This window comes from Silene latifolia, chromosome 2 (assembly GCF_048544455.1).
Source record: "Silene latifolia isolate original U9 population chromosome 2, ASM4854445v1, whole genome shotgun sequence".
NCBI classification, from domain to species: Eukaryota; Viridiplantae; Streptophyta; class Magnoliopsida; order Caryophyllales; family Caryophyllaceae; genus Silene; species Silene latifolia.
The window spans coordinates 184,312,019-184,338,338 of record NC_133527.1 but is presented as its reverse complement, the minus strand read 5'-3'; the positions used below and the strand labels follow the sequence as shown (position 1 = coordinate 184,338,338).

The 26,320-nt window shown below is 38.4% G+C and overlaps 3 protein-coding genes across 4 annotated transcripts; all 3 read left to right on the top strand.

Annotated features, from left to right (window-relative positions):
- The first annotated feature begins 7,594 nt into the window (after positions 1-7,594).
- Positions 7,595-12,878, top strand: LOC141643664 (uncharacterized). The gene is made up of 7 exons (XM_074452914.1): positions 7,595-8,310; positions 9,044-9,482; positions 10,730-10,785; positions 10,888-11,118; positions 11,589-11,880; positions 12,140-12,336; positions 12,489-12,878. The coding sequence occupies exons 1-7, from the start codon at positions 7,910-7,912 to the stop codon at positions 12,640-12,642; spliced, it is 1,770 nt and encodes a 589-aa protein (XP_074309015.1). The 5' UTR covers positions 7,595-7,909; the 3' UTR covers positions 12,643-12,878.
- A 2,748-nt stretch (positions 12,879-15,626) lies between these two features.
- LOC141643663 (putative polygalacturonase) lies at positions 15,627-21,813 on the top strand. The gene is made up of 5 exons (XM_074452913.1): positions 15,627-16,284; positions 19,436-19,556; positions 20,224-20,398; positions 20,572-20,642; positions 20,742-21,813. Exons 1-5 carry the CDS (start codon positions 15,820-15,822, stop codon positions 21,377-21,379), a joined length of 1,470 nt encoding a protein of 489 aa, XP_074309014.1. The 5' UTR covers positions 15,627-15,819; the 3' UTR covers positions 21,380-21,813.
- Positions 21,814-22,439: 626 nt separating this feature from the next.
- Positions 22,440-26,116, top strand: LOC141643670 (large ribosomal subunit protein uL10c-like). 2 transcript variants are annotated; one of them, XM_074452921.1, is made up of 2 exons: positions 22,440-23,223; positions 25,597-26,116. In XM_074452921.1, exon 1 carries the CDS (start codon positions 22,518-22,520, stop codon positions 23,220-23,222), a length of 705 nt encoding a protein of 234 aa, XP_074309022.1. In that variant the 5' UTR covers positions 22,440-22,517; the 3' UTR covers position 23,223; positions 25,597-26,116. The 2 variants fall into 2 exon arrangements, with proteins under 2 accessions (XP_074309022.1, XP_074309021.1); XM_074452920.1 differs by having other exon boundaries at positions 22,440-23,249.
- Positions 26,117-26,320: the final 204 nt, after the last annotated feature.

Sequence of the window (26,320 nt, the reverse complement as noted above, 5' to 3'; positions counted from 1 at the left end):
CCGTAGTATTACACTTTCTTTTTTTCACTAGTGTTTGCCAGTATTGTCTTTTAGCTTGGTTTGGTTGCATGTACGGCGGTGGTCCTGAGAGGTGTCGTTTGGTGAAACGGGTGTCTTTTCGGTCTTGCATGTCCTCTTGATTGTCAGGTCTTTAGGTTCTCGGTCTCTTTGGGTGTGTCTGTCCTTCTTGAGTTCCGTTTGGGGATTTGGTGTTTTCCGGGTGTTTGTTGTTTGTGTTTTATGCTTCGTCATGGGTCTTTGTGGAGGTTATGATTTGATCTTGGTGACATGGTTGAGACTTATTCATCTGTTGATTGACATTGGCGTCATGGTTGGGTCTTATTGAGTGTTTATTGTGTTGGTCTGGGTAGTATCAATATAGGTCCGGTTGTGTGGTGTTGGGTAGGTTGGTTGTGGTGGTTGTCTTCTCCTTTTTCCATGTTATCGGTTATAAGTGTCATGTTGGTTATAAGTGTCATGTTTACTTGTTCTCTTTGCTTACTATGTTCATCAATAAAAGTCTCCTTTAGGAAGTGTCTCCTCGTATGGTCTAGGGTGTCCTGCCCCTCTACCATTTGGGATTTATGTCAAGTGTGGGTTGGATTCGTTAAAAGCCGGTGCCTTTTCGAATCTGTGGCTAGGAGATTGGTTGAGGGTTTGTCCTTGTTCTCATGTTTTTGCATCTTTGGTTTTCTCGGGCATTTGGTCTTATGATCAAAGGGTTCAATCTCTATGGTGTAGGAGAGTTATCTCCATCGATGGCAGACTTCGTCGTCTTGCTTTTCACCTTTTCTTTCTACGTTCTTTTCGCAAGAGCGTAAGTACACCTTGTTATTGTCACCCTGCGGCTTGTACATATCAACGGTTTCTGGAAGTCAGTTTGCTGGTGAAGTTGAAGCTGGTTCACTCGCTTGTTGCCAATTTCCCGTTGTTTCTCATACTGCTTTAGTTTCTTTACTTTGTCTTACTGCTGCTGTATTATTTTTAAATAACGGATGTATCATGGGCTCAGAGAGCCTAAACATTACGTAATACATTTTTTCACCATTGTCAAAAAAAAAAAAAAAAAAAAAATTAAGAATTGAGTTCCAAAATAAGATATTGGTTGTTCATACATGAGAATTTGAGAACCAATAAGCATAATTTGAAAAATGTGGAAGACAAATTACTTATTTTATACTGTATTTTTTATTTAAAAACTTTATACAAATGTCATCTATTGTGGGCAAAAGTTCTTAAACAGTAGAACTAATAAAATATGATACTCCGTATGACATAAGAAGATGAATTGGAATGAATTTAGTCCATTCCAATGTTTGGTTGGAGCATTTTGGAATGGAGTTTTACTCCCAAGTTTAGTCCATTCCAATGTTAAACAGGAGGAATTGAACCCCCAAGTTTTACCCCCAAGTTTGGTTGGAGCATTTTGGATTGAAGTTTTACCCCAAGTTCATAATAAGATATTGGTTGTTCATACATGGAGCATTTTAGTCCATTCCAATGTTAAACAGGAGGAATGGATTATAACTCCATTTTACCCCCTTGGAATCTCATACCCACATCTCCCCCAAGTTTTCAATTCAATTCCATCCAACACATTATTCTCATTCCCGAATTGAACCAAACAACTTTAAACATGTATAGGGTTCTAACTCCATACCTCATGGGAGTTAGAATCCACTCAATTTCATACATAATGTTTGAACCAAACGACACCTTAATATAAAGTTTTTCTATTACTATTGCTATTGCTCTTACTCTCTTATGAGACAACCATGTAAACTATACTATCTCCTCTCTATTGGTGGTGGTTATATTGATTCGCCCATGTGATTACAAAGTGAATAAATTTCAAAATACAAAGGAAGAAATTACTCCATACATCAAAGATAGTTTTATACTAACATAGCACAATATTTTTTAAGACCATTTTAATTTAACACGGATCTCATACCCATTTAAAATTAATGTGAAAATAAAAATACGTCGTAAAAAGTAATAAGTTAAAACTTAAAACAATGTTAAACAAAATTAGCTGGTTTTATATTCCCATCTCATAGGAATTTCACATATGTTTCCTTCCATAGAAAAGAAATTGTTGGATATTTGGCAATCGATATCCGAATAATCATCACAATGGGAAAAATCGGGTATATTGTTAATCCAACCTCTGATCACTAACGTTTAGAACCAATCAATTTATGAAAGTGGACTGGCATTTAATCATTCTCCCCCAACATAAAACGGAAGTACTTCATTATAAACGTGAGTGCATGATTTGTTTCTTCACTTAGCTATGATGTGCAAGCATGATCTTCTATGAGCCTATCCGAATCAACACAAATTCTCATTTGTGACGGGTTAAATAAAATCCACATGGGTGAATAAGACAACTCATTTGTGACTCCTAAAACACTTTGATTTTTGTCTTATCTACCGACCTATTACAAGCTTGTGACGAATATAACCGTTATAAGCGAGACTTACATCAAGTCAAATACGGAGCACCACACTTTATTCCCTATTAATAAGTGATGGAGCGAGAGAGTTAACATGGACGCTCGTCTCCGTTGAAAATTTTAAATTTCAAATTTTTCAGTTAAATTTTAGAGTTTTTTTATTCAAATTTACTTTAAAGCATTACTCGTTTTCCCCATCGAAAATTTTCGTCCCCAGATTATATAAATTCTGGTTTCACCATAGTTGTCTAGTACTAGCTTGAAACTATAGATAATTTAGGAAATAATACTTGGAAATTAAAGAAATGATCACATATGGCTTAATTTCAAGTCAGTCCTCATTCTGTTGGCCTTAATTTCAAGTTAGTTCAGGACCTACATTTGAGTCTAGTTAGATTAACTCATCTTAATATGTACTCCCTCCGTTCCGGTCATTTGTTGTCCTTTTGTTTTGGCACAAAGACTAAGAAAAAAGGAGATCAGAGCTAATTACTAAATGACATGTGAACCAAATTGAGTGTGAATGAGCAAATTGTTCATCAAATGCACTCCTAAAATAGAAAGGACAACAAATGACTGAGACACCCCAAAATGAAAAAGGACAACAAATAACCGGTGCAGATGGAGTATCTTTGTTTTTGACTTCAAGTTTTTTTTTTTTTTTTTTTTTTTTTTTTTTTTTTTTTTTTTTGAAGGAAACCCCAAAGGGGAATCAAATCATAGCATTAAAATCACGTTCCGCCATACAAGTAATATCTAGCGGTATCGTATCTGACCAGCTCCGTCGGCCCTCAGACCATGGACCGAAGTGGGCCATCTTATGCGCTACCATATTATTTGTCCTACGCGTAAACTTAAAAATCACACTATGAAACGAATTACACAAAAACGAAATGTCATCGTAAATGAGATGTAAGTCACTACGGCCCTTTGTCCGTCTTTGCAAGTCTTCCACCACCACTACACTATCACTTTCAATCTCCACATCTTGAAGTCCATTCCGTTTAGCTTCCTGCAAGCCTTGCCATATGCCCATCGCCTCCGCCATCGCTACACCCATCTCACTCCTCTGTTGAGTCACTGCACACCACAACACTCGGCCCTGGCTATCCCTCGCAACACTCCCCCAGCCCACTCCAATTCCTTCAAGAACTGCAGCATCCACGTTGACTTTCACCCATCCCTGTCTTGGTGTTGTCCATCCTCCTCTATCCGCCCTCTCCTTTGCACTCCCTGCTCCCTCTGTCTTGGCGTCCCCTTCCTCTTTCCCCCCTACTCTCTCTCATCTCTCACACCATGTCCCTCACTCTCTTCACTACTTTATCCACGTCCCCACTCTCCCCTTTAAACACCAATTTATTGCGGTCCTCCCAGATGGCCCAGCTGCACACCATGAATTCCACACTTTCCCGCACACCCATCCCTCTCAACATCTCCTCTACCCAGTCCTTCGCGTTCCCAAACCCAACTCCATCCATCCTCTCCACTCCCAAGCCATCCCATATGTCCCCCACCCTACCACAATCTCGTATAGCATGAAGACACGTCTCCATGCCATATCGACATCGTGGGCAAGTCTCATCCGTCAATTCCATTCGGGCAGCGATGTTACCTCTCGTGGCAAGTGCATCATTGCATAATTGCCAAAAAAAGGTTTTAATCCTCGGCAAAACGGGGGCGCTCCAAATTTTGTTCCAGACCTACCTAGCCTTGCTATCCTCGGACTGTACAGCCTCAACATTATCTTCCCCAATTAACTTTCGGTATGCCGACCTCACAGAGTAATCACCGTTTTTCTCGAGCTCCCAACACCATTCATCGTGAGGCTTCCTCTCACTGATGCGAATGGTTTTGATACGATCACATTCAAAGGGTAGAAACAGAGCATTTAATTTCTCGTAATCCCAATCAATACCATTCTCATGGAAGAGCTCACTAACCTTCATGTCAGGATCATTGTCTCCTCTTGGCGATAATACACGGTGGGATTGAGTAGCAGGAATCCAAGGATCAGTCCACACACGAGTTGAGTTGCCATCTCCAATTCTTTTCCTCCCTCCCAATAACACAATCCTTCTCGCAGACCAAATTCCTCGCCACGCATAACTTGGCGTGTTTCCTAGCACCGACTCCATAAAGTTTGTTGTTGGGAAATACTTAGCTTTAAAAATTCGAGCCATAAGACTGTCCGGATGGGTAATAATCCTCCAAGCTTGTTTGCCTAGCAGAGCATCATTAAAGTTTTCGAAATCCCGAAATCCCATCCCTCCTTCTCCCTTAGGTCGACACATCTTTCGCCAAGCGACCCACGGTATTTTCCGCTTACCTCTCTCCGAGCCCCACCAAAAACCCGATACCAGGGACCGAAGCTCACTACAAAAGTTGGATGGGAGTTTAAAAACACTCATCGTGTAAGAAGGAATTGCTTGGCCAATAGCCTTTATTAATATCTCCTTCACTGCCTTGCTGAGCGTACGCCCCCTCCACCCTTGAAGCTTCTTGCTAATTCTGTCTCGGATGATATTCGTGAGATTTCTCTTTGACCGTCCCACTGTGGTAGGTAAACCCAAATACCGGTCTTGTTCCTCAACCATTCTTACCCGAAGAACCTCATTGACCCTTTGCTTCCTGCCCCATTTCGTGCCCTTGCTGAAAGACACGGTTGTTTTATCAAGATTTACTAACTTGCCGGATCCATTCTCGTACAGACGCAGTATATCCCGAATGTGAGTAGCCTCCCGTTCATTTGCCCGCGTAAAAATGAGACTATCATCAGCGAAGAAGAGGTGCGAGATTGGAGGAGCAGTAGGTGCAATCCTTACCCCTTGTATTGACCCTCGTTCCACCGCATTCCGGATAAGACTTGATAGAACTTCAGCACATAAAATGAAGAGGTATGGCGACAACGGGCCCCCTTGTCTCAGGCCGAAAATTATTCGAGTTTTCCCCATTAACACCGATTGTATACGTCACTGTTCTGACACAAGTCATGACTCTATCCACCCATCGGTGATCAAAGCCCATTCGCAGCAATACCTCCTCAAGGAAAGGCCACTCGACCCTATCGTATGCCTTTGCCATGTCGAGTTTTAGAGCCATGTGTCCACCCCCACTCCTATTGTTCTTCATATGGTGGAAAACTTCAAAAGCTACAAGAACATTATCAGTTATAAGTCGTCCGGTTGTGAACGCACTTTGGTTTTCAGAGACCACCTTATCCAAGAACAACTTTAGCCTATTAGCTAGAACCTTAGAGATAATTTTGTATAAAACGTTGCATAGGCTTATAGGGCGAAAATCCGATAACTTATCCGGGGCTTTCTTCTTTGGGATTAGAACGATTTTTGTATGGTTCAAACCGTCTGGGATTTCACCACCATTGAGAATACCGAGCACTGTTCGCACTACCGAGGGGCCGACAATGTGCCAATATGTTTGATAAAAAAGAGCATTCATACCATCCAAACCCGGTGCCTTTAAAGGATGCATTTGATTTAGCGCTTCAACCACTTCTTCACCCCTATAATCTGCCTTAAGAATCATGTTCATATCATCTGTCACCCTTCCTTCAACCCCCGTCATGAGCCCCTCAAAATCTCTCGGTCTCGAGGTTTTAAATAAATTTGAAAAATATCTCACCGCACAATCAGCTATGTCAGAGGTTTTCTCGTATCCACGCCCTTGGTCATCCACAATTCTTGCAATATGGTTTTTGGCCTTGCGTTGTGTTGCTTTTTGGTGAAAAAAGGATGTATTTTTATCACCATTCCGGAGCCAAAGAGCCCTTGATCGCTGCCTCCAAAATATTTCCTCTTGGCGTATAAGATTTGCAATATCCTTGATGACCTTTCTCCTTTCCTGTGTATCCCGTGTCCTCCTTTCCCCTTCATTCAAGATTTTCAACTTTTCTCTCTTTTTCTTTAGATCACGCACCACCTTACCTATGCTAATGCCTTTCCATTCCCTCAACTCCTCCGCACAACGTCTGATATTTGTCATTAGATCCCCATTACCTCCCAGCCATGCCCTCTGTATAGCGTCTTCACAACCGTCTTCCCCAATCCAAGCTTGCTCAAATCGAAACGGTTTTTGCCTCCTATCCGTCTCCTCTCTATTCCTGGTTATGTGGACACATATTGGGGAATGGTCTGACCATTCCCTATCCAAATGAAACAATTTAGAGTATGGAAACAAATCCCACCAAAGGCCCGTCACCATAGCTCTATCAAGTCGGCACTGTCTATTATCGCTCCCCGCTTGTCCATTGTCATAAGTATATCCGTAACCCACATAAGGAATGTCCCTAAGCCCGCATTCATCCACAGCATCCCGGAAGTTATTCATTTGCCATTGTTGTCGCTCTCCACCCAACATCTCGTTAGCATACAAAACTTCATTATAATCTCCTATGCAAAGCCAGGGGTCAGGTCCCTCCTCCGCCAAGAGCCTTAATTGTTGCCAAGACAACCATCTATCTTGTATGGCAGGCCACCCGTAAAAACCCGTTAACCTCCATGAAAAACTCCCATGAGCCACCGTTACATCAATGTAATGGTTTGACATTGACCTAAGAGTACAAGTCACTTCTTCTTTCCATAATAAGGCTAACCCTCCCAACCTACCCACACTATCCACTTCAAAACCCTCGTAACCATCAAGACGATTCCTAACATTCCTCATTTGCACTCCACTAAGCTTCGTTTCACAAAGAAAGATAAGAATCGGGGCCTCCCTCCGGACAAGGTTTTTTAGACCGCCTACTGCATCAGGGTTGCCCAGCCCCCTGCAGTTAAGGCTTAAGAGTTTTATTGGGCCCGGCTCAATTCAATTCAATTCAGCTCAATTTAAATTAAGAGGACTACATCATCAAAAATCAATAAAATACTCGATGCACAATTTCCAAGAAACACCAATTAATGACTTACCCTAACCCATTAGTAAAAGTTGAACTTAAACAAAAGAGAGCAATAATGAAACTACTGACAATGGTAATTAATCTAACCCAATAACCATAATCACAATCATAATACTCTTTCAACTTTTGCCGCCCATTGACGTACGCTAATTGCAACTAGCCGTTTTGACTCAGTTCTACAATTTAAACTCTTATTTACGCAGCTTTAGACTAATTCTTCATCATTATCATTTTATCATTATTTTCTCCCTATAAATATCCTAATCCTAATAATAATAATATCTAACCTTCCTCCTATCTCCCCGCCATTTCCCTCTCTTTCCATTTCCCCCAATATTTCCTTCCTTTTCTACTTCAACAATATCTCCGACTTTTTTCAAATCATAAATACTTGTGTAAGACGATTTTACATCATTAACATTATTATAACAGAAGATGTATTAGCCTAGTGATTAATAAAAAAAAAAACATTTGATATTATTATAAAACCGCTAGTTATCAATCTCCTGCTTTGATTCAAATTAGGTTAAAAAAAATGGGCCAGGAAATCGATTTCGAGTCGAAACCGAGCTCAAAAACGTTGGGAAAAACAGAGGAATCGCCGGTGAAGGTGGTTGAATTCCCTGACGAGAGGCTGCCGAAGCCGGAACCGCCGCCGGGGATCAACGCCGATGTCGGAAAGTTGTCGCCGCCGGCGAAGGAGAAAGCGACGGTGACGGAGAACGGGTTTCCGGCGATCGGGAAATATTTCAGGACGGTGTTATCGAGGAGGAAGTCAGGAGATGGTGATAGCAATGGTGGCGGTGTGACGGAGTTTAATATGTCGGGTGTGACGGTGGTGGTGCGTCGGAAGGAGGAGATAGAAGAAAATGGGAGTTTTGAGGGGTTGGGATTGCTTAAAGGACGTGTTACCATTTACTCGAGATCTAATTGCAGGTATGTACGAGTAATTGTTATTGTGTTTCACATTTTTAGTTATTTACCGTGGTTTTCGAGTTATTAGCACGGAATTTCATATAATATAAGATTTATTTTCGTGAGATTAACCCATACGAATTAATTTGTCTTGTAACTCAAAAAAATTGTCAGCTAAAAGATTGTAATTTGTACGGGTTATTGTAGTAATTTAACTTAAATTAATAATCCTTTGACAAAGAAAGAACAAAATCGCCTCATAAATAGAGGATCACGTATTCACGTAGTTTAGCTGAGTGGTAATCCATGATATTGAATATATTGCCTTCCATTGTCATTTGTATTTTGAAAGTGATTTTTTGGACATTTTAGAATTCCTAATGGTTGAATAATTCAAATAATTTGAAATTTTATATTAGTACGTAATTGTTTCCGTAATTTCTTAAAGGGACTCGAAAGAGACTTTATCTCTTATCGTGTGATTAAAGATTATCGCCTATTTATCATATACGAGAACCATTAAGAAATTAATTACAAAATTGCGTTTTTGTGTCTTTAATAAATAGAAATTGGGACAGAACATGTTAATTGGAACATTAAACATGAAAAAACCCGTTTCATTTGTATTTGTTAACATGAATTATCATTTGAAATCGTAAACACATAGTAAATTTAACATTGAGTTGTATCAATTGCATATGATATGATGTTTTCCTGAAGATTTTAAAATTTGGTTGTCATACTACTTCTACAGGGACTGTGGGGCAGTAAGAAAAATTTTAAGAGAAAAAGGACTCAAGTTCACGGAAATCAACCTGGACGTGTACCCGGCCAGGGAAAATGAGTTAGTAGACCGGACCGGTGGGTCAACCGTGCCACAAATCTTTTTCAATGAGAAGTTAATTGGTGGTTTAGTGGCAGTAAACTCGTTGAGGAACAGCGGTTTGTTGGACAGGACCGCGAAAGATTTACTAGGACGCAAGTGTCCGGATGATGCACCTGGACCGCCAGTTTATGGGTTTGATGAACCGGAGGAAGAACAGATGGATGAGATGGCCGGAGTAGTAAAGATTCTACGGCTTAGATTACCTATTCAAGACCGGTTGGTCCGGATGAGGATTATTAAGAATTGTTTTACTGGTAAGGAGTTGGTGGACGTCCTTGTACATCACTTGGGATGTCCTCGTAACGAGGTGTGTACCCTTTGACTGCTTTTATGTGTTTTGGGCAGTAATATTGATTAAAATTAGAATCGGGTTTTGGTTGGTTCGCTAATATCGTTGTTTATCAATTTATGCTATACAAGTATACATAATAGCATGAACTTTTCACCCTAAATACGAGTAAGTCCTTATTTCTCGGACGGACCTTAGGATATAAGAATATGGATATCGTAAGCTGAAGATTTAAAATGATATGCAGTATTATGTTTTATTAATGTACACGAAAGTAAAGCATTACCGGTCATTAGTTTACATTTATTCATTAATCCGACTTCCTGAGTTCAGGAAATAGTTTATGTTAACTTCTAAAGCTGAATTTCTTGTAAAAGTTTGATTAATTCATGTGTAAAATAATTTTTGACTCCGATAGAGTTATATTTGTACATGTTATCTGGTAAGTGGGAACTGAGAAGAAGTCTAGATTGGGTTGGTATAACTCCTTCATAGCATTAATTTAATTGGACTTTGGATTAAGTTGATTAATAGAGCCTTGTCATCAAAAAGCATGCTCCACCACCACCAGAGTAATGTTAAGAAACCACTTGTTTACATTTGGAGTTGACCTTGACTGAGGTTGAAAGTTTTTCCAGTTTGATAAGAATCCAGTATTAGATGGTGATATCTATTGACTTCTTCCATTTATTGGATACGGAGTATGTTCCAGTAATTGAGGCTTGATTAGTGCCTAGATTTTGGATTATGATATACTCCGTATTAATATAATTACGACTTAGTAATTGAATACTTTGAAGTTTCTTTCTGCGTTTTTCAGAAGTTGTAGGCTCGTTGTAACTAAATACTTTGAAATTTCTTCGTGATGATGACTTTGGCCTGCAAGTTAGTGTTATATTTTCCTTGTTATATTGACATTGTCCCAGCATAACAGTGATGCTTTTACCTGGTGTGCAAAGAGTTACCCTGACGTAGGTTTGTAATATTCGTAACCTAGGTTTGAAACCGATTAACAGGGCTGTTAGTATAATATTAGTAACATTAGTTAACTACAGTTTCTTGTTCGAGTTTTCATGTACTAAGAACTCCGCTTTTCAACGTGCTTGTTGGGATGCCAGTATCTTTTAAAACAGTACAGAGTAGTTTTTTATTTTCCCTGTGGTTTTTATTTATTAGATCTCAGTGCATATTTGTTATAAATCAATGACCAAATTTTGTGTGCAGAACATAATAATAATGGACCTCTAATGCTACTGTTATTGCAGGCAATTGAGGTTGGAAAAGAAATTGTCAGGAAGCATTTCATTCACCAAGTTTTTGGGTAAACAATCTAAGAAACTAGCACAATGTAGAGAATGTTCTGTCTAATTTCTTGTCCATAATTACCATTTACCATAACTTCATATATGTTACGTTTTCACAGAGGAACAAATTTTGAGGACGGAACTGAACTCTATCGGTTCCTGGAGCATGAACAGTTTATCCCTAAATGCTTCAATTTTCGAGGATCTACAGATGATAGGGAGCCTGAATCTCCTGTTGTAATTGGGCAAAAACTGATGAAGATCATGTCTGCAATACTCGAGTCTTATGCTTCTGAAGATAGGCTTCATGTTGACTATTTGGCTATCAGCAACAGTGAAGAATTCAGGAGGTACCATAGAAATACCTCTTTTCATTAGAATCTCACCCTTTTTATCTTAAAATATCCTAGATATGACCATGTTTGAAGCAAATTATCTCAAAAAGTAAATTCAAGGTCAGCTCGCACTTGGCGAAATACAAAATCTGCAATATGCAGCTTCAATTACAATAATGCAGGACATTTATGCAGTAAACCAATATGCTTGCATATCGTGTCTTACATGTGAGACCAACCCATTAATCATATATTTAAATGATGAAAACATAATGATTTGGGTTTGTCTATATATACTTTGACTATGTGTTCTATATGACACTACACTCCTCTGGACTTCTTTTTATGCCAAAAAACGAAATCGCTTTTGCAAATAACAGTCTCTGACACTCGGACACGCACCAGCAAGTCTGTGAATCATAGGCACTTTTCCAAGTTGCACAATGTAATAAAATGCTCTTTCTTTATGTTGGCTGAAATGGCAGATATCTGAATGTTGTTGAGGGTCTTCAGAGAGTGGATATATTATTGCTGTCGACCGATGAGAAGCTGGCATTCTTTCTAAATCTATACAATGCAATGGTCATACATGCTGTAATTAGGAAAGGATTTCCAGATGGGATGATGGACAGGAAATCCTTTGTGACCGAGTTTCAGTACTTAGTAGGAGGCAATTCATACTCTCTCAATGCCATTAAGAATGGTATTCTAAGAAACAACAGGAGGGCTCCCTATGCTTTGGTTAAACCATTTAGTGCAGGAGATAGCCGTCTTCAGGTACTACTTGTTCCTGCCATTTAAAGTATTTAACATTATTACATTGCCTCAAAGGCTCCATACTTTGGCGAGGTAAGGAGTTAAACGCGTCCAACCTTTTCCTATAATGAAAAACGCATCAAGAATTGAATTGATCAAATGTTGTTTCACAATGCGTGAAGGGTCGTCAACTTATAGTTCTGAAACTTCAAGATGTGTGTTTTAAACGAACTATCAATCTTCTGACATTCTTTTTGCATTTCCTATTGAATGTGATCAGATGGCTTTTCCTACAGTCAATCCATTGATTCATTTCGGGCTTTGTGACGGTACCAAGTCAAGCCCTTCCGTGAGATTCTTCACACTCCAAAACGTACAAGCTGAACTAAAAAGCGCAGCGAGAGAGTTCTTCACGAACAGCACAGTGAAAGTCGACTTGATGAAAAGAACTGTCAATCTCCCCTGCATCCTCAAATGGTAAATCAGAACACCCTGAGTTTGCTTTTATAATGTTTTCATTTGGGTAACAGATCTTTACACACTTAGTCTCGGACTTTGTCGACAAATCTGTCACGACATTCCTTGGATGCAGAAAAGTTCTAACTAAATGCACACAAAATTTGATGCAGGTACAAAGCTGATTTTGGGAATGAAAAGGAATTTACCAAGTGGGTTATGAATTACTTGGATGCACAAGTAACTAGTCTTCTGACTCATTTATTAAGTGATGGTGACTTTGTTAGCATTCTATACCAAAATTATGATTGGTCTATAAATTCATAGGTGATACGATACCGTATGTCTCCAGATGTTGTTTAAGTCATCAAATGAGAGAGTAGTACTGAAACTCGAACATTATTATATAGTTTACAAGTGTTCAATCTATACCAAGAGATTTTGTACATAGTATAAACAACTTATGTGATTTGTCTTCTGATAGTTGAAGGGGATGCTGCTTGATTTGAAGCAACCCATTAGTTTTACAAATACAATATACTGTACTTGTTTTTGTTGGGAAATTCAGGTGTATTACTATTTTTACTTTTCTGGAATGTATTTCTGTTAACTAAACATCAATCATTCTGAGTACAAAGATGGGAATTTTATTAATCACATAAATTCCAATATGAGATCGGAGGAGACCCTACTAGCTATTTTCTCCCGACCCATATCAACTCAAATTCGGTAAATTATACCATACACCCAAGTGTATGATGCATGATACTCCCATTTAGTTTTTTTCTTTAATACTATAAAATTTAAAATTTTATAAATTAGAAAAATGTAAAAATTATACCATTATTCATAATTTTTATTTCTCTACAGGTAGAGATCACATTTAATATATTTTGGTGTTTTTATTAATTTTACTCACATATTCACATCCCAGAATTAACATATTCAGAACACCGAGATATTCACATTACATAATTGACATATCACGTAAATTAAAAATCATATTCTCAAATTAAGGTCACATATTCACACAATTAACATAGATATTCACGCAGAATAACAACCATATTCACATATTATTAAGTCATCTTCATAAGAATAACAAACGTATATGTTGAGCTAATCATAGATATTCATTTAATAGAACTTTACATATTCAATCAATAACACATATGCTAAAAATATAATTACATATTCACAATGTATAAATTTCACATTCACAAAATATTATTGCATATTCACTACAACCCCATATAACATGTGAATATGTCACTTTAATTTTATGAATATATATTTAAGTATCATAAATGAGCATTAAATTATATCAAATGTGATCTTTATTTATAGGTAAAAAAAATATAAATATTAGTAATAGTTTAAATTGTTTTTAGTAGTATTTTTTTTAGAAACTACCCAAATTATGGACTATAAAAAAGGATCATGGGTGAGAGTTGGAAGTTGGGAGTGTGGGAGTACTATGCACCATGCACCATGCACATGGGTGTATGGTATAAGATTTGCTCAAATTCTAGTTGAATAGACAAAGGTTAGAGATGGAAGTGGGCCGTGTCGGCCCGTCGTGTTAAGAGAAGAAAATGGCACGGCCCATCATACCGTGCTGCGTCGTGCTTGTTAAATGAAAATGCGGCCCAGGCACGGCATCTATCGTGTCGTGCTTGAGCGTGCCCTTGCAAATCCTCCACTTTAGCCTTATTTCTTCGTATTTTGAGCGTGTCCAGGCGTGCTATGCCCAAGTGGATCATGTCGTGCTCGGGCTAGTCAAGGTCTTTTTTCTCGAATTTCGGCCTAAAGACGACCTATGGCTTGCTAAAATGGGCCAGGGGCGTGCCAGCTCAATGGCTCGCGTGTCCACTTCCATCTCTACCAACGGTGTGTAATGAGCCATCCTCTAAACCTGCCCAATTACCATTCATTTAACAAAAGCATACGAAACTATGAAGGACTCAAAATGTTTGCCTAGTTGTAGAATTTCCTCGCCTTAATTAGCAACTCTACAACTTATATCTGAATAATATGTTTGCTCCAATCTAAGACCAAATTTTTTGAGATCCGATCTTGATCAAGAAAGTTTTAATTTTCGTAGCTTAGGCCAATAGATCTTGTTGTTGGTCTTAAGAGTTAAAACTACTATTTCACTTTTGTAAACAACTCACATTACTAATGTCATTACATATTATCATAATATTTCTCATTCTTGCCACCACATCCTTTTCAATTTAATGTGATAACCTCTTTTTCTAGAAATATCAATAATACCTTAAACTTTACTAATAATAGTCAATTGCGACATTAGTAGTTGATCCACCACTTTGCAGTGTAACTATGCAAGTGTTGACGGCATTGAGTGGGTGATGCACATAAATCATTACCTTTCATCAACCCTAACGACTAACCAGCCATCTCCGACACTGCCATCCACTGCACTCACGATCCACATCACCTTTATTTTAGTTAAAGTTTTGAGAGACGGGCGTCAGAAAAATATCGTCCGTCTCTCTAAAGAAATAAAATGAAAACGTTCTTGCTCTTTTATGTACAAGTTTTACTCTATCATGTACACTTTTCCATAACTTTTCCATCATCTACCATTTTCCTACAACAATCAAAAAAGTTCTCTCCTTTTGCCTTTCTCTAAAAAATTAATCAAATTTTCAGCAAATTAAACAATTGTACATCTTAATTCTCACATAATCGGGTAATAATTCGATTCATCAATTAGGCATTCAATTATAGTATCAAATTAATTACATACAACTAAATTAGAGTAATTTATACAATTAGGGTTATCGCGTCATTACAAACGTACTCGTTTGAGTTTCATGGATACGAGAAACAACTAAAAATATTAAAGAACAAGGTTACTTTGAATTTTTAGCATTCTGATCTCCTTTTGTAAAACCTGATGTCTAACATTTGAAAGGTTGACCATTCACAAATTGCACAAAATGCCTGTCAATTTATTCGCGCGAATTGAACAAAAATGCCAGTCAATTTGAGGAGGCCTTCATTTGTTATCAAAGGATTCGTATAATTTCAATGGTGATTTAAGAAGCCCTAAGTTCGTTGTTAGGGACGGTGTTAGTGGTGGAGGGGTGGCAGCACAGTGTAGGAGGGGTGGTTGTTGGGAGATGGTGGGAGGGAGTAAAAGGGAGAGATTTCAAATAGTTAGAAAATTGAAAAAGAGGGAAGTTGAAATGAGAAGGGTACGATGGATAATTATGTACATGATTAAGTAAATCATGTACATAAAAGAGCAATATATTCCATCCACCCAGCACCCACCATGCCCCACGGCCCACACCCACACAAATTTTCCGTCTTTTTTGTTTCGAAAACAAAAAACCAATAAAAATTCTCATTTTTCCTCCCACACCACATCCCGCCTGCCTTCCTTCTTTCCTCTGCTTTTCCATCTCTTTATCTCTTCCAATTTCAAATCCCCAATTTAATCAAATTAAATCCCTAATTTCTCCATAATTTCACATGGAAGATGAAAACCCATTATTAAATTTACCATCAATTTTATCAACCAAAACAATTCACACACTAAAACGTCCTGCATGGGCGTTTCTCCTCTTCATCCTAACAATCACAACTATCTTCACCTTCCGATTCACTACAAAAACGTTTCGTTCACCTCCTTCATGGGCTTCTCTCCCGGGTCACCCCATTTCAACCCGAGTCGACCCGGATTCCTGCTCCGGGTTCGTCAATATCGGCCCACCCAGGAAGTACGTGATGTCGATTACGGAATTTGGTGGGGTTGGTGATGGTGAAACTTCTAATACTTACGCGTTTCAAAATGCGGTACAGTTTTTGAAACGTTTCGAGTTTAATGGTGGTTCTCAGCTTTATGTTCCGAAGGGTAGATGGGTTACTGGAAGTTTCAATGTTACCAGTAATTTTACGCTTTTTCTTGAAGATGGTGCTGTTATTTTGGGCTCTCAGGCATGTTATTTTCTTAAAAGTTTTAATCTTTACTGTGTTTTGTTTTAATAGTAAGTCTCCCTTAAACGGACCCAATTACATATCTCTAGCACTAATAAATTAATGCTTGTTACTGTATCGGGCATATGAGTTGTTTTAGATCCGTTTCATGCTTAAAACCGTCTTTAAATAAGAATTTGTATTATTTTAATAATGTAATATGTTCATGTAATTGATTTTTTGGGGTTTATAAAGTTTGATGTTAATGGTAGGTGAAGAGTTTAGAAAGCAATTTGTTTGATGCAATTATGATTACCGGTTAATTGCAAAATGATTTACTGCAAAAGCAGATAATTCTAATTCATAAGTGCATAATCCTGGTGGGGTCGTGAAACTGTTGGATTCGGTTTGGTCAGGGACTCAGGGGTCGAAGTTTAGTCTGCATTTGGCTTATTAGTAATAGGTGTGTATCGTGTATGTTGGCTTTAATCTGAAGATTTTGAATTATTGATGTCAATACACAATATAGTATGAAGTTGGTATTGGTAAAGTGAGGGTATATTTGGGATTGTACTGTATGCAATGGGTGGATTGGTTTGGCTAGTATGAAACAGTTTCGGTTTTGGATCTGAGTTTTTACCTTTAGGAACACCGGTGACCGGCACTCTGATTCAGTTCCGTCCAAACTATTCAGATCTTAAAATAAAACATGGATCCTGCCGGAGAGTTGATCTGTGTACAAGTCCACATGTCAGTGTCAACCTCTAGATGATATCTTATTAACTTTTCGTAAAGAGCTCTAGTCCGAGTGAACAACATTATTGACTATTTGTGTTGATTGAGCTGTATCATTATGGTATTAATACACTAGGGGGTGACGGTGTGATTCCACCTTATAGCATGTTTGGTATGTTTGGCAATTATTCTTGAAATAAGGACAAACCCATGTGAGAGTGCTTAAATCCATGTTTGGTATGTTTGGCAACTTTGGTATTTGATCCGAGATTGCAACTTTAGGAAATTAGTATCTCGCTTGCTTGGGCCCTTGAACTCAGCTCAGTTAGCTTGGTCGACCTCAAATCAGATCAAGCTTGCTCAAATAAACAAGACCGGATTCTCTGTCCCATACTCCCATTTTCGTGTGCCATTGTCTTTATCTTCTGACATATAATCATCTTAATGTTTGTATGTCAAATGGAGAGGCAATAGGACACGAAATGGGACAGAGAATTTGGACTCCAAATGAATCCGAGCTCTACCGATGGGCTAAATGTGAAGTAGGCTTATGAGTACGTTAGCTTCAACCTGAAGATGTTGATATCAAATCTAGTAGAGTGTGATATACGTACTAACGTACTATATTCTTAATTACTGTCATAGTCTTAGTGGACCTTCACTTTCTTGTCAAAAGTCCGCGATATCTAATATTTTTAATCCCCACAATAAAATATGGAGCCTATGATTGAGCTGTATGGTTGTAGAAATAATAAATTGAGGTTATCTGTCGGTTTCACCGTATACTTAATTGGGATGTTTGGTAAGTCTCCATGAAGCAAGGGCAGAACATGTGATAGTGCATTAATAATTACAGTCACGGTATATGGGTTTGCCGGTGTTTGACACTACGAAGTACATTTTTCCTTTCCTTTTGCACACTTCTGATTTCTTACATAAATACTTGATAGTTAACTTAAGATTGCATCTCTAGTCAATTAATTATGGGTGCCATGTCTGATGCTTTTGTATACCCACGATTGTCCATGATTAAGCATCACATGTCGTGAATATTCTTGTAATAAACAACAGTATGTTTGCCGCTTGCCTTTAATCCTTTATTAGAAGGAAAGCCATTTTATAGTTCTCAGTAACAAGTTTTCTAGGTCTCGGGAATTGTCGCCTGTTACTTATTTTATCTACTATAGTACTTCAGGGTTTCTATGCGATAAAGATATGCCCCAAAGATTAAAGGGAAAATTTTATCGCACGGCAATTAGGCCTGCCCTACTTTACGGCTCCGAGTGTTGGGCCGTGAAACATTGTCACATTCAAAAGATGAGTGTGGCGGAGATGCGCATGTTGAGGTGGATGTGCGGACATACAAGGAAAGATCGGTTAAGGAATGAGGTGATTAGGGAAAAGGTTAGAGTGGCGCCAATAGAGGACAAGATGATGGAAAACCGACTAAGATGGTTTGGCCATGTGAGAAGAGAGACCTATGGGCCTTGCAGGTTAGGAGAGGTTTGAGACTTGGAGAACGAGAAAAGGTCCCTAGAGGCGAGAGGAAGACAGAGACAGGACATGGTTGAGAGTGATAGAGCACGATATGAGAGTTAAGGGGCTTGAGGAGAGTATGGTGACGGAGAGGGGCACAATGGAGGGAAAAGATACATGTGGATTTTTAGTATTTGATGTTTTTTGACAGATTTAGTGTTTTTATTTATTTATTTAATTTAAAGAAATTAATTTATTTATTTTTCTCTCCTTTATTACACACTTTTTCAACAACCACTTTCTTATCCGGATCCTTAACCCTATTTCGGTTTTTAAAAATCGTTTTAATCTTTTCTCTCGATTTAAATTTTAAGTTTTTATAAAAAAAGACGGAATTCGATTTTAAAACCCCTAAGTTCACCTTGACTTTCCATTACATTTTCGTTCTCCCTTTTGTTTTTTATCTTCCCCTTTTTATTCGCATTTTGAGGCGTGCGTTCACCCATGGACGGTTCGAAAGGATGATTCATGTCAGCCGACCCCAAATCATTTTGGGATTAAGGCTCTGATGTTGTTGTTGTTGTTGTTGTATAGTACTTCATTTGATTAGTGGATCTTTTTCAAACTTTTTTAGGTAAAACTTCAAAATGGCAGTTCTGCAATTACCGCAGTCAAAAACTCTTGCAGGATTTTATATTATGTGCCTCGTAATCGTGACTTCATGTGGTTATGATAGTTGTATTTAAGTACAGAGTAGTTTTTGGATGAAAATGATAATTTCTTGCTCATTTTAAAGGTCCCGCCTTATTTTCTTGAGGGTCCATAGTGTTGCTGTCTGGCATTTATTCCATTTGTACATGCAATGTATCTGGAAATAGAGTGATTTTATGACTTATTTTCTTAGCAAGTTGGTAATTCTTTTAGTAGTGCTAAATTTTTAGTTTTCATTTGAAATCAGTAGGACCCAGAGGAGTGGCCTATCATTGAGCCATTGCCATCTTATGGACGAGGAAGAGAGAGATTAGGAGGCCGACATATAAGTCTCATCCATGGAAATTCTGTCAGCAATGTTGTCATTACAGGTAAGGTCCTTAATTTCATTGTTATTTGGCTTTTTTTTTTTTTTTTTGGTGCGATTGTTATTTGGCTTTTTAATACGGTTGAATAAAGCTAACTAGCTTACTCAATTGTTTGTGCCCTCTATTGTGAAGTCGAATTACCATGCAATTCTGGGTACAATTTTCATCGAGGTTGATTTTAAGACAACCTCTTTATGTTTTTAATTGCGTGGCTATCTTCGAAAGCCTTAAACCCCTTTAAGAGTTTTAGGCATGTTAGGCAGTTAGGTCGTCCTTGTGTTGTTTATCTATCACTGCATGTGGAAATCATTTTCGTAATGGAAGGTTGTATACGTTGTATATTATGAATATGTTCTTAATAATTACCTAGTACCTATGCAATTAATGGGATTAATAGCTCCAGGGTAATGCTTGCCCCATATGGGAGTAATTATCCTCCCAACTCCTTTCACCCCCCTTCACCACCCCTTTATCATACATTGCCCATCTTCGCTTTCCTATTTTCTTCTTTGTAACATTTTCCTCCCGAAAAGTGAGCCCTTAGCATGTTAGCATGTGGTGTGATCCGAAGTCTTATAAACTATTCTGTACTGGTCCCTTACTGGTGGCCTTACTAAATTTTAAATATTTGAAGCGTCTGAACTCTTAAGCTTTTGCTTTCTTGTTATAGGACGTAATGGCACAATCGATGGACGAGGGCAATTTTGGTGGGATATGTGGCGGAATAGAACACTGGAGCATACCAGAGGCCACCTTGTAGAATTTGTCAATTCACGCAACATCATGATCTACAATCTCACCTTTCGAAACTCTCCATTTTGGACCATTCATCCCGTGTACTGCAGGTTGGTACAAAATCTAATTTGATGGCCGTACTTCGTACCAAACTATACTTGCTAAAAGACTCATGTATCATGATCAATGTTTTACTTTAGAAAAGTATCAGTAAGCTTCAGATTTTAGAGGAACAAAAATGTCTCTGACGTGTTATTAACGAGTTTTCTTGCTATTACTTCAGGAATGTTTTGGTTAAGAATATGACAATATTGGCTCCATTAGATGCCCCAAATACAGACGGTATAGACCCAGGTAATGAAAGATAGACCTTGTTTCATGTCTATTTAAGCTAGTCTGACAACTTTGTCGATCTCTTTGCAATTGATTTGACAAATCCAATGTAAACGTCAGATTCAAGTACAGAAGTATGCATTGAAGACTGTTATATTGAGAGTGGGGATGATCTTGTGGCAGTGAAGAGCGGGTGGGATCAGTATGGTATAGCAGTGGCACGCCCAAGCTCCAATATAATAGTAAGGAGAATATCTGGCACGACACCAACATGCTCCGGTGTTGGAATAGGGAGCGAAATGTCTGGTGGAATATCGAACATTACCATTGACGACATTAATGTTTGGAATGCAGCAGCCGGGGTCCGCATTAAAACCGACATCGGCCGAGGAGGATATATAACAAATATCTCCATCTCTAACCTAAGACTGGATAAAGTAAAAATGCCCATTCGGTTTAGTCGGGGAGCCAATGATCACCCGGATGATAAGTGGGACCCAAATGCCATTCCCACGATTAGCCGGGTGTTCATTAAAAACGTGATCAGTTTGAATACAAAGAGAGCACCTGAAATACTGGGTGTTGAGGGTTCAGGCTATGAAGGTATATGCATGAGGAATGTAAGTATCATTGGCCTGCCGTCACTCGCCAAGTGGCACTGCGAGCATGTTTCGGGTTTTTCGAGTGAAGTTTACCCACCTCCATGTCCCGAGTTACAAGTCAATATTAGTTCGTCGACTTTATGTGGGTTCTTATGAAAGTTATTCTAGCTTGCATCGATCTTGAACATCATTTGGGCTTTCGAGTGTTCTTGTAGATCACTTTCGCACTGTCAGCCTCTGGAAAGATTTTAAGATGAGCTGGACCGATTTCCCTGACTCGGTCATTCAGGTTTTGATTCACAGGTTTTCCTATGATGAGATGAGATCAAACTGACAATTCTGCCACGAGATATCTTGACGAGCTACTTACGGGATTTCTTCCAATGTAATTCTTTCATTTCTTTTGCACAGCCATGAAAAGTGTTAGGAGTACTTGATTATAGAAAAAGAGGATTATAAATGTTGTTATAGGAGAAAAGGCTTGAGTTGATGAATAGAAATTGTAGTGACTTGTGAATCAGTAGGAGAAATGATGATTCCACTGATCTGTCTTATTTTATATGCAATGACACCAGCAATTTGATTCTTAATGGACTAGACAATGTACATAGCAAATACTAGTAGTAAAAAGGATATCACTTGGATCTAGCCTCTGGTTAATTAGGGGTGTTCAAGAACGATTCGGTTCACCAAACTGCTAATTTTATTTGGTTTGCATGTAGTTCGGTTCAGCCAAGCTCTGAACCTAAACCGCACCGTTTTTAATAGAACAAAAATAGTCTAAAAGCGAACTAAAATCAAGAGTAAATGAACTAAATACAAATTTACATGATTCGATAGACCCGAAATAACTATGTTAGACAAAATCCTGACCCAAAGCGATTCATAATGACCCGAACCCCAATATGATCCGACTCAAAATAAAATTTAAAATTTACCGAGTAATAAAATGTGAACTTATTCGTAAAAAAACAAAATAAAAATAGAACGAAAATAAAGTCTAAAAGCAAACTAAAATCAAGAGTAAATGAACTACATGATTCGATAGACCCGAAATAACTATGTTAGACGAAATCCGAACCCAAAGCGATTCATAATGACCCGACCAATATGATCCGACTCAAAATAACTTGAACTGAAAATAACCCAAAAATAACCCGATCCGAATCAACCGGAATGGCCCATTTGACATTTGGAGAATTGCAGGTCTATTCGTCAAACAGTTCATCAAAATTCATAAACCCAGAAAACTAAAACCATCCCCAATTCCATTTCCACCACAACTGTAACAACAATGGCGTCCCCAATCACCGCCCAAATCCGCAACAAAACCCTAATTAACCCCCAAATCACAACCCAAATCCGCAATTTCGCACGATGGACACCATACAAACCAATCGCAAAACCTAAACTCCATCAAAATCTCCGCACAATCAAAAACATTAAATCCCATCTCCAAAACTCCTACCTCGTATCACCCCTCCCCTGCCATGGCTTCTCCGCAAATCAATTCAAAAACCTAAAATCCCCTCTTCCTTCCAACCCTACCGCCGCTAAGATCGTCGTCGCCAAGAACAAGCTTGTGGCTATGGCGTTGCGTGGGACCCAGTGGGAGAAGCTTAGTCCGTGTATGAAGGGGATGAACTCTCTTTTGTTTGTTAAGAAAGAGGAGCTTGTGGGTCCCGCTTTAACTGGGGTTAAGGCTAAGGTTAAGGAAGGGAAGATGGAGTTTAATGAGTTTACTGGTGGTGTTGTTGATGGTATGTTGTTTGGGCATTTGGATTTGAAGGTTTTGGAGAATTCGCCGTCGAGAGATGAGGCTAATGGGATGATTCTTCAGTCGCTTTTCGGTTCGTCTTCGACTTTAATGGCGGTTTTGGAAGGAATTGGGTGTGATGATGTCGCTGCTGAGGGTGAGGGTCAAGGTGAGGGTGAGAGTAAGGTGGCTGCTGAGGGTGAGAGTAAGGTGGAGGGTGAGGGTGCTGCTCCTGCTGCTTAGGGTGGGTGGCATTTTGCTAGAATCGAGGTTTAATCCCTCCGCCCCAATCATTTATTTATCTTCGATTTAAATACCCTACTCCCTAGTATATTTCTGATTGCTGAGTTTTTTTGTGATTGGTTTTATCTTGGATTCGTATATTTGGTGTTTTTGTGAATTGAGGTTCAATCCCTACGTCCCAATCATATGTTTACCTTTGATTAAAATATCCGAGTATATTACTACATGTACGAGTTTTTGTTGTAACTGTTTGTTTTTCTGTGTGAATTTCGGTGAATAAGGCTGTTTAGATGTATTGATGTGTAATGTGTTTGTTTTGTTTGATTAGATAGTTTACATTTGGTTTAGATGAGCTTGTTATGTGAGCTAATGCATGTGTGCCAGTGTGGTAGGGACTAGGAAGTCCAGTATTCACTTCCCGTCGCTCAAAACATGTAAAAAGGTAATATATGTCAACTATTAGACAAAAGGATTGGTACGTCGACTATGGAATGTCACGGAGTTGTAATGAAAACAGTAAAATGATAGGAGATCAGGAACTGGTGAATGTGGTGATGAGTATTTTGATGTAAGGGAGTTGTATTCGTGTGAGTCGTGGTTGTAGGTTTGGTAGTTGAAAAAAAGTGCGGTTTCAAGAAATGAAGTGCTTTAAGTTGATTGGATTTGAGGATTTATAGATTTCCGTAATTATGTGTTTGTTGATCTCATTGAGGAGGTTTTCTCCGTATTATTATTTTAAGTGATGTTTAAGGAAAACTGATCTTGAGGTTAGTATTGAAAGGAACTGAAAAATATTGTTGTCAATGTATACTTCTTTGGGCCATTATGTTGATTGGATTGCTGTCAGTGGAGATAGAACGGGTTTGGTAGCTATGTGGACTTGAGTAGTTAGATTAGAGTAAGCTTGTTCATTGAAATTATGGAAATGGTCTGCACAAATATTGGTTCTTCTTGAAAGAAATAAGTTGTGTATCGACTTGACTGATATTGACTAGAGTATACGGATTTAATTCTACTAAGTTGTGTATATATTCTATTTTGTCTTAATAGGAAAGACTGAAATCTGCACAAATAAGTGAAGGAATCCGAATTTATTTATAGATATATACTTAACTTCATTACCGACACACGCTGCCGATATCAATATTAAAGTTCAGAAGTTTTCATGATTAGCTTTTGGTGTAGTATTCCGCTTCCATATACATATATGCCAAGGAAACATTTGTTTCTGGATCTGGAGAAGCTTGGTAGCATCTTGTATGCTTGTTTTTTCTTGATGGTGGTTAAAGAAATAGTGAAGGATGGCGGTGATTTTTGAAAGCCTTATTGATCTACTTAGGCATGGGTTACAGTTCATTGCTTAATTAAGACTTTACTTTGAAGAGTACTCTTAAGCGTGGCTAACTGAAAATAAGTTTGAACTTGATAACACTCGAGGAAATGGAGTGCAATATGAGAAAGTCTGCTCTGATATATCTGTTTATTGAAAGGAGCATTTCCTTACTAGGTTGTGACTTGTGTAGGATTTGCCCTTGATTTTATGTGGACTATTAACGGATTAAAGCAACATAGCCTATCATAAAGGGAGGATAAAGGGAGGATATATTTCCTCTGCGGTGTTTGCTATTTCCACGGGAGATATAAAGAGAATTTTCCTAAAAGAAATTTCATGCTGAGTAATTACCCAGTGACCATAGCAAAATATACTCTGGCATTAGGCCTACCCATCATAAAGTAGGGGCACGTCTGCAATTTTCAACTCAGTATTCCGAATGTGTCTGTCATCTATGTTGGTAAGGTTGGTTGTATTTTAGGGCTTTAGGCCAGAGAGGTTGTCCCTCAGTATCATATCAGAGAATTTTTGGGGCACTTTCATACTATCCATTATGATAGATGAACCATCTCAACCAAAACCTTAAGGTGATGGTTGAGGCCCAACTATTATAAATATTCCTATTACGCTCCCTCACTCAAATGCCTGTTGGGCTTGAAGAGTGGTTGGTTGTGCACCGGCTCCCCCGTACCGTGTGCTGGGTTTCCACTTCGAGTTTTTGAGGGGTTTTGAGGTTGCCTGGATTTGAACCCGTGACCTTCGGTCACACTGGCTCTGATACCATGATAGATGAACCATCTCAACCAAAACCTTAAGGTGATGGTTGAGGCCCAACTATTATAAATATTCCTATTACATTATAGGTAGACAAGTAAGATTACTTTGCCAGGCTGAACTTCTTTCTCTACACATAAGTCATAATACGACTCGATGTAGACTGGAAATTTTCACACTGCACATTGTGTTTAAATTGCAATTTTCAACATTTATTTGGAGTTGGTTATAGTGGATGTCTAATTTTATCGTGTTATTCTTACACAGATACTAGATTGTAGAGCTGCCAGGAGAGCACTATCAACATTACAACCTGTAGACGGAAGACAAGCACTGTTACGTACCTTTTCTGTTCACAATCCTCTGATATAAATTGTATTTTCCTCTTTCAATTAACATTTATGTAAGCAAATTATATTGCATTGCGAGAGGAGATAGCCAGGGAGAAGGTAGGAGAAAGTTTGTGGCCGTACTAAGATTCACAACCGTTTGGAAGAGGACGGCTTTTGCCTAGGAACTATTTCTTGGCCATTTTGTTTCAGCTTGCTTGGCCACAATAATACGAGTCTTGGAAGAACTAGAGTTCTTTTTGGATATTTGGTTTTTTAGTCTGATTCGGCCATTATTACAAAATGTTGAAAGATTTGTAGTTTCGGTTATGTTTCCATAGATTTTGAAGTAGTTGCAACCATATTGATGTTGCATACATTTTCAGTTTTAATTAATTCCACAAGTAGAAATGCTTGAAGCACTGAGTTTATGTGCTTGCAACTATAGTTGCGAAAGTGAATCTTTTGTGGAAGGTGTATTTTTTAGAGCATGTTTGGCCTTGATTCTCAAAAATGAGTTTTTGTTTATCAAGCTTAATTTTTCAAAAGTGTTTTTCAAAAGCAGAAGCAACAAATTGCTGCTTTTATTTCTATGAGCAAAAATATGGATTTTTAGCTTTTGGTAATTTTTTGTTTAAGTTTTAGAAAATGATGTGTTTGGC